General features: G+C 40.9%; 1 protein-coding gene across 1 annotated transcript in view; it reads right to left on the bottom strand.

Annotated features, from left to right (window-relative positions):
• Positions 1-9515, bottom strand: part of LOC106877930 (protein argonaute-2) — a 59362-nt gene that overhangs the window by 2987 nt on the left and 46860 nt on the right. Inside the window, exons 16-21 of the mRNA XM_052967533.1 lie at positions 8188-8372; positions 6655-6814; positions 5273-5363; positions 4094-4288; positions 2443-2577; positions 1093-1194 (exon numbers count right to left, since the gene is read on the bottom strand). Of these exons, the coding sequence (XP_052823493.1) occupies positions 1093-1194; positions 2443-2577; positions 4094-4288; positions 5273-5363; positions 6655-6814; positions 8188-8372 (868 nt within the window). The remainder of the gene's footprint in view (positions 1-1092; positions 1195-2442; positions 2578-4093; positions 4289-5272; positions 5364-6654; positions 6815-8187; positions 8373-9515) is intronic.

The raw sequence follows: 9515 nt of genomic DNA, 5'->3' as shown, positions 1-9515 counted from the left end.
ATATATATATATATATATATATATATATAATGAGCTTTTTTCAGTTTCCATTTATCAGATCTACTCCCAAGGCTTTAGTAGAAGATACTTGCCCAAGGTGCCACGCAGTGAGATTGAACCCCGAACCATGAGAATGGGAAGTAAGCTTCTTTATTTCATTACATTTGCCATAAAGCATAATACAGATGGAAGCTTGAGAGCTGGACACAGACACGATGCTGATGATGATGGAATGAAAAAGAGATGGTTGGTGGGGGAAGCAGCCAACGCCAGCCGATTGTTACTTCCCAATAACATTGTTCTTTTTAAACAACACAAATGAGGTGTTGAACCTCTTACAACAGTTACAAATTGAGGCGCTGAGCCTCTTACCAATTAAATCTCACAAAAGTTCAGCAAATATATTCAATCATTCTTTCAACTTGAGGCACTAAGCCTATTACCAAAATCACCAAGTTCAAATTGAGGCATTAAGACCTCTTACTCTATCTCCCCGACTAAGTCTCTTGCCGCATGCAGTCACAAGTCGGGGTCCCATAAGAGATGATTGTATTCATCTTTGGTAAAGGAATACATCAATCTGTAGAAATCATTTTCCGCCATGACCTCCGCAGCCACCTATGGAGGCCAATACGGGCTTTCAGTGTAGGACAGGAACTCCTCTTCCCAACCTTCCAGATTCCTCACAAAGTTCTCTACGGCCCCTCCCTTAAGAAATAAGATCACAAATTCCTCATTCATTATACTGGGAGGGACTACAGTTTCCTCTGTCAGTGGCACAATTCCCACCGACAAGGTTTCGGGACATGCCGGCAATGTACATTTTTGCCATCAACAGGTAAAAGAAAAGACAGAAGCAGAAGAAGAGGACAAAAACTGGTGGAATCTGAAGCATTGGTTGGAATGTCTTGCAGTACCAGTTCTGGTGGAACACTCTCATTTCAGTATCTTGCATGCTAAGTTCTGTCCTGAACTCATTCTTCACTCTCACCTGGCAGACTACACTTCTGTACATCTGAGTCTCAAAATGGTGACAGGTGATATTAAAAGAAAAACAATGACCAACAATGAAAATAATCAACTGCTACTTACCTGTATGCCAGTGTGACTGCAGAGGTAAAAATCAAATTCTGTTGGATGGCAGATACCATGATCCACAGTGGTTCCAGCTGGGATATTCCCACTTCGGCCAACCTAAAGAATTAAAAATAAATACAAGAAATAGAGAGAGATGGGGTGAGACACAGACAGACAAGAAAAGGGAAATCAGTGAGACGGACAGACAGACAAGGACAGAAAGAAGGAAAATGAGAGGGAGAAAGAGGAAACAGATAAAAAAGGAGAGAGAAAGAGAGAAAAAGCAAGAGACAAACAACAGAGAAAATATTAGAAAGAGTATAGTCATAGAATTGAGCCGGCACGTAAAAAGCACCATTCGAGTGTGATCATTACCAGCGTCGCCTTACTGGCACTTGTGCCGGTGGTACGTGGTAAACATTCGAGCGAGGGCGTTGCCAGTGCCGCTGGACTGGCTCCTGTGCAGGTGACACGTAAAATACACCATTTGAGCGTGGCCATTGCCAGTACCACCTGACTGGCCCTCATGCTGGTGGCATGTAAAAGCACCCACTACACTCTCAGAGTGGCTGGCGTTAGGAAGGGCATCCAGCTGTAGAAACTCTGCCAAATCAGATTGGAGCCTGATGCAGTCATCTGACTCACCAGTCCCCAGTCAAACCGTCCAACCCATGCTAGCATGGAAAGCAAACGTTAAACGATGATGATGATGATGATGTATCTAAGAACAGATGAGAGGCATCCAACATGAGAAAGAAAGAAGGGAAGAGAGAGAGAGAATGGAAAAGAAAGAGAAAGAGATGCTTATACAAAGAGTGGCAAGGGAAAGAAGACAACTGACTTCATTGTTAAATATTGTCATTGTCTGAGCCATGCAAACATGGAAAAATGGATGCTACAGAGTTAATCAAGAAACATTTTATGGCCAGATGCTCCTCCTGTCACTAGCCCTTAGCTGTTGCCAAGCTAGGTAATATTTCCAGCATGGCCAGACATGTTTACACAGAATATTGGAAATGAATGAAATTCATTTACAACAACCATGTGATGTCAAGACAAGACACACACGACAGGCTTCTACCAGTTTCTGTCTACCAAATCTGCTCACAAGGATTTAGTCAGCCCAGGGAGAAAACATGCCATGTGATGCAAATGGATGACAACTGCAGAAGTACAAGGAAGACATAAGAAGAGAAAGACATTCTTAAGCTAAAACTCAGAAAGAAGATGACAAGAGACCGAAATAAGTGACAAGATAGTGCTGGAGGAGAACAGACAAACCAAACTTCCACAAACACAGAAAACAGAGCATAAAATGACAATGAAGAAAAAGAATTACAATAGTGAAACAGTAAAAATACTCACTTGATCTTGTTCATTCGCACAGAACAGTCTGGTATGATGTCTTTTCTGTACTACGATGAAGGTGATTCCAGGTTGGTAGGCTAAATCAAGGTCAATACAGGCTTGCCGCACAGCTCTCAACTCATAACTTAGTACCTAGATAAGAAACAAAAAAACATGTATGCCTGTGTATGTATGTATCCATATATATATAATCATTTAATATACAATATGTATATAAACAAAACTGAAATTGATTCTTGATAAAGTCATGTTTATCTTTGTCTTTCATTTTTCAGACATTATTTTGCTTACTAAGTTTTTAATCGATATTTACAAACAACAATTTACTGACATTTGAAGACACTTGCCCAAGGTGCTACACAGTGGGACTGAACCTAGGACCACATGATTGGAAAGCCATATATATGAGGAGGTGCTGAAGAGATCTTGGCTTTCAGTAAAAGAAAATACAGGAGAATCAGTTAATTATGATTTCATTTAAGATATTCCCTTCTCAGATTCACACAGTTATTGCAGCAGTCCTTTAGATTTTCTAAGCCCTGTAAAAGAACTTGGAAGGTTGGTCCTCCAACCAGGCCTTTCGCAATGCCCTTAGAGCCAGGAACTTTTCAGCTTCCCACTCATATATATTTATGCAAACATGTCAGTACTGTGCTATACATCAACAGCTGTCCTAATTTATACGGTGTCAGTAAGCTAACTAAATAAAAGAAAATCAATAGTCTGTTTCCTGTTGCATAATGCAGACAGCATTGAATTTATGTGTGTGGCAACAATTAGCAAAGTCTTGATGGCAGAGACCACCTACCGATCAATAGGAACCTTGTGGAGACACAGAGGTAATCTGCACAGACACTTTATAGATAACAATGTTTCGTTAGGTTGTGTTTACAGAATAAGTTCAATGAACGCAATCTGTCAGAATGAGACAGGAAAACAAATAGGAGAGAGGGAGAGCAAAGAGATGAGAAGGGAAAAGAAAAGTAAAGCAGAGGGATGAGGGGAAAAGAAGGAAAAGAAGCAATGAGATAAGTTATGATTCAATCGACTGTGCAGTTAAGCAGCTGGCTTCCCAACTGCATGGTTTCAGGTTCGGTCACACTGTGTAGCGCTGTGGGCACATGTCTTCTACAATAACTCCAGGACACCATGGCTTTGCGAGTGGATTTGGTAGATGGGAACGGGGAAAAATGAGCTGAAAAATGGTGCGTGTGTGTGTGTGTGTGTGTGTGTGTGTGTGTGTGTGTGTGTGTGTGTGTGTGTGTGTGTGTGTGTGTGTGTGTGTGTGTGTGTGCCCTTGTCTAAACATGTCATAAATGAGCGTCATTGTCATACATGCATGGTTGTTCACGTCTAGTCTTCCATAAAACAAACATGTCTGGCCATGGGGAAATATTACCTTGTTTGGAAACAGGTGAAGGTTGGTGAGAGGAAGAGCATCCAGCTACAGAAAATCTGCCTCAAGAAATTTCATCTGATCCATACAAGAATAGAAAAGGGGCATTAAATGACGATGATGAAAAACGAGGATGACTTCTGTTACCAAGACTCATAAATCAACTAGCAACAGCTCCCAACATAAAGATGTCTGACACTTTACTCCCCTGGCTTTTCACCTGTAATTAGCATTAACAACAAAGCCATTTACCTGCTGAAACTGTCCTTCACTGACACCATTTCTATAGAAGACAATTCGAGCTGGTTTAAACATTGTACACTTGTAAAATTCCATCAAAAGCTCTTTGACCATGATGGCAAGTTCTTGAATGATTTCTTTGCGATGTTCTTGGACCCGAACAGAAGCAGAATATCGACTTGGGTGGCCATCCATGCTGCCAACAACCTGGAAAATTCACAACATGCAAATACAAAAACTATGATGATATACACACGGAGAAAAGAATAGTAACTTCAAAATGAGACGTTAATTTTTGGAGCGAGAGGGGAGCTGTGGAAGAAGGAGACCCAGGAAGGGATGAGACGAAGAACTGAAGGCCAATCTCAAAATGCTGAACCTTACAAAAGAGATGACAGAGACATGCAGAGCTTTGTTGTACTCAAGAAGACCTGCTCACCACAACAGAATTGATATCTTAAAACCAAGGTGCCACATGAAAAAGCATTGGCAAGGGCGATAGTGTCAAGTAAAAAGCACCCAGTACACTTTGTAGAATGGTTGTTGGCATTAGTAAGGGCATCCAGTTGTAGAAACCAAGCCAAAACAGACAATGGAACCTCGTGCAGCTCTTGGCCTTGCAAGTTCCTATCAAGCTATCCTACCCATGCCAGCATCCTTACCGAGACATCACATTCTGAAAGTCGCAAAACTTTGTGCTTTTCTCGCTTTATAAGTTGTGGTGCTTACAATGGTCTGTGGCACTTACTAAACACCTCAAATGATAGATCAACACTTTAATCTAATAACCACTGACACCCTAACTGTCATCCTTCATTTTCATTGCAGCTACATAGTTTCTGGTTCAGTCCTGCTGCAAGTATCTACTATAGCCCTGGACCAACCAATGTCTTGTGAATTAATTTTGTACACAGAAACTGTGTAGAAGCCTATTGTGTTTATTCAAGTGTGTCCCACACTGCTTGACAACTAGTGTTGGTTTGCCTTTGTCTTCATGACTTAGCAGTTCAACAAAAACTGATAAAATACCAGACTTAAAAATAAAAAAAAGTATTGGGTTTGAGTTGTTCGACAAAAACCTTTCAAGGTAGTGCCCCAGCGCAACAACAGCACAAACAACTTCCACTGACAATACAAACACACACACAACACCACACACACATACACACAAGAAAAAGATGAGGTATTTACAGCAGCAATTGAAGGTTTACTAGCATCTCCTGCAGGTGGGTGAGTGACATCTGCACCAATAAATATGACGGGTTCTCGGAATATAGCAGGTCTACCAACAGAAGAGAATGAAAAACAGAATAAAATGGTTAGCTGAGAAGACATCTTTTCTAAGGGGGAAAAAAAAATCAAACAAAGAGAACAGGAAAATACAGTACAGTAATCCCTCGACTATCACAAATGTTATATTCCAACCACCCTCTCTCCGCCATAGGTGAAAATCCACAAAGTAGAAATAGTACTGTATATTTTTATTTTTGATAATTTGTATATATTTATTTTATTATAAATGCAAAAGAACACCACAGTGGAATTGACGTAAGCTTAGATAATAAACTGCAATATGGCAAGGGAATACTGAGTGTGTATATATATATATATATATATATATATATATATATATGGGGCAAGTGAGATCGAAACTGAACCAAATTCGATGACTGGCACCCGTGCCAGTGGAGCACCAACAGCACCATCCAAGCAGGATCACTGCCAGAGCAGCAGTCTCGCTTCCGTGCCGGTGGCACGTAAAAAGCACCATTTGAGCGCAATCGTTTCCAGCTTCGCCTTACTGGCACTTGTGCCGGTGGCATGTAAAAAAACACCATTTGAGCGTGGCCGTTGCCAGTACCGCCAGACAGGCCCTCATGCCTGTGGCACGTAAAAAGCACCCACTACACACTCGGAGTGGTTGGCATTAGGAAGGGCATCCAGCTGTAGAAACTCTGCCAGATCAGATTGGAGTCTGGTGTAGCCATCTGGTTCGCCAGTCCCCAGTCAAATCATCCAACCCATGCTAGAATGGAAAGCGGACGTTAAATGATGATGATCACCCGGCATAAAGCCACCTTACTCAACACTACATCTCACCTCAGTAGAGGAGAATTGCCTTAAGAGTTAGTTGGTGATGACCTCACTGGGGCTGGTGTCATGTAAAAAGTACCCTGTACACGCTGTAAAGTTGTTGATGTTAGGAAGGATATCCAACCACAGGAACACTGCCAAAGCAAACATTGAAGCTTGATGTACTCCTCTCGTTCACCAGCTCCTTTTACATCATCCAACACATGTCAGCATGGGAAAAAAATATTAAATGATGGTGTTGATGAAAAAGCAGTGGAATTTGCTCCAAGACTCAAACCAGAGTACCCTAATCCTCATAGTCAACCAAGCTAATATTGAAACCCAAATTATGGTTAGGATACATGTGATGACAGGTGAACCAAAGTTTATCCATCGTTAAGATCATTACATGAAGACAGCCACCACTGGTTGACAGCTTAGCGGCTTACAAGAGATCCCACTCTAAACAGATTCACTGCAATGTAACAAATGGAACTTACCGAATACTTGGAAGTAAGATACTGTTGATGCCACCTAGTTTGACATTTATCTTCAGACATAAATTGGAGAGAGTTTGTGGAGATGTACGCGTAACATTCCTGGCCTGGACACATTGAGTAGCAAGGCCAAATGTGATATCACCAACACGCTTCACTTCAGCTGAAATCAAAAATAATTTGTGTAAACTGATAAGCTTTTGTCATTATCAACGCAGTCTACTTCAAATGGTAACTTTCTCTCGTATGTTTCTTTTATGGGGACATGGCAACTTAGTTTCTCTTAGAGACACAATCACCAAACAAATCAAAGAAGTTAGCAAGTACTTCACCCTTCTTACAAACAACACAAATCTCTGAAAATCACTACAAATGTTACACCTGATGGTCACTTCGTATATAACGTAACCGAAACTACATTACAAAGATTACACTAACTGATGAGTTACTGGTCATGGGCAGAACTCAAGAGAAACACACAGTGGAGCACTGCTAACATATATAGAATAGTGGTGGCCTCACTAGTACAGTGCCACATAAAAAAGCACCCACTACACTCGAGCAGTGGTTGGCATTAGAAAGGACACCCAGCTGTAGAAACCATGTCAAAGCAGACACTGAGGCTCGGGGCAGTCCCCTAGCTCACCAGCTCCTACTGAACTGTCCAATACTTATCAGCATGGGAAAAAAAAAAAACAGACATTAAACGATGATGAATACTACCATACATAGAAATATTGGGCACTGAATTCAAAAGAAAGCCATACAATTACTTTTATTTAGTTGCTAAGTTTGGTGAGATTGAGGCCATTAATATTTCTCTCAAACCTTTCTAAATCAACACCTACAGGAAATATGAGAGCAAGGAAGGAATTTCAGAGAACTGGCATTCCAGGAAGGTTTAATCTGGCTTCTTTCTGACTGCTCTTCTACTGTTGCTGTTTCTGCTGATTCTAAGAACTAGTTAGCTGTCACACCATCTTTTACTCAAATCCACTCGTCACTCTAGTTTCTTTTTATTGTCTCTGCTGTGTAACACCTCTCAGATGTCACACTAAACTCTAGACCAACCTTTCTATTCTAAAACAGCAACACTCTGAAATTCTCCCCTATAACATGCTGGTGCTACGTAAAAAGCACAGGCGACGGCACGCCGTAAAAAGCACAGGTGACTGCACACCCCGTAAAAAGCACAGGTGAGGGCACACAGTAAAAAGCACAGGTGACGACACCCCGTAAAAAGCACAGTTGACGACACCCCTTAAAAAGCACAGGTGATGATACCGTTTAAAACGCACAGGAGATGGCACCATTTAAAAAACATCCAATAAACTCTGTAAAATAGATGACATTAGGAAGGGCATCCTGTTGTAGAAACCAAGCCAAAACAGACAAAAGCACCTGGTGCAGCCCCCAGCCTTGCCAGTTCCTATCAAGCCATCCAACCCATGCCAGCATGAAAAACTGACAGATGATGATGATGATGAATGACAGTCATCTAACAGAAATCAACGAAAAAAAATGGTATCAACCTACCATAAACTGGTGTTTTTCCTGGCAGTATGACAACTATCAGCTGTAGTCCTTGGAACTTATTCTTCAAATATGTAAACATTGGGTCAACATGCTCGGGAATGCTGGCATATTTACAGAAGCAGGGCTGGCCACTGATTGGCATGCCAGCATCGTTTGAAATACGCTGCAGTTGTTGTGTAAAACTCCTGTGAAAATCAAATTTAGTCCACTTATAAACAATGACAAATTTATACAGAATTTCGTTTTGATCTCTGCTCTCCCATTCCACTACCCACAATTCATTTAAATGCAAAAGTTCACAATGGATGTCACACAATGAAAGTTGTGCTCCAGCATGGCCTTAGTTTATGATGGCTAAAATAAACCGAAAAGACATGCATTTGCTTACACGTACACATGATACGTTAATATTATTAATTACACTTTCTAATTTTGGCACAAGGTCAGTAATTCTGAAGGAAGATTACACTGCCCCCTCCAGTGTTCAACCAGTACTTATTTTATCAACCCCAAAAAGATGAATGGCAAAGTCAACATTGGCAACATTAGAACTCAGAATCTAAAGAACCAAATGCAATGTTGCTAAGCATTTTGCCTGGTGCAGTAATAATTCTACCAATTTGTCACCTTAATAATAACAATATTCTTTTCTTCTCTCGGCACAAGACCCAAAATTTTGGGGAAGGGGCCAGTCAGATCAACCTCAGTATGAAACTGGTACATAATCTATCGACCCTGAAAGGATGAAAAGTAAAGTCGACTTCGGTGGAATTTGAACTCACAATGTAAAGACAGATGAAATACCACTAAGCATTTCGCCCAGTATACTAACGTTTCTGCCAGCTCACTGCCTTTAAAACTATTCTTTTCTACTCTAGGCATAAGGCCTGAAATTTTGGAGGAGGGGACAAGTCGATTAGATCAACCCAAGTACACAACTGGTACTTAATTTATTGACCCCGAAAGGATGAAAAGCAAAGTCGACCTCGGCGGAATTTGAACTCACAACGTAAAGAGATGAAATACTGCTAAGCATTTCGCCCAGCAAGCTAACGTTTCTGCTAGCTCACCGCCTTCTTAATAATAATAATAATAATAATAATAATAATAATAATAATAATAATAACATTCTTTTCTACTCTAGGCACAAGGCCCAACATTTTGGAGGAGGGGGCTAGTCGATTAGATCAACTCCAGTACGCAACTGGTACTTAATTTATCAACCCCAAAAGAATGAAAGGCAAAATCAACCTCGGCGGAATTTGACACGTAAAAGCACCCACTACACTCTCTGAGTGGTTGGCATTAGGAAGGGCATCCAGCTGTAG

The sequence above is a fragment of the Octopus bimaculoides genome, chromosome 4 (genome assembly GCF_001194135.2).
Source record: "Octopus bimaculoides isolate UCB-OBI-ISO-001 chromosome 4, ASM119413v2, whole genome shotgun sequence".
In the NCBI taxonomy this organism is placed as follows: Eukaryota; Metazoa; Mollusca; class Cephalopoda; order Octopoda; family Octopodidae; genus Octopus; species Octopus bimaculoides.
Note: the sequence above shows the minus strand (reverse complement) of the source record. Positions and strands in the feature narration are given on the sequence as shown.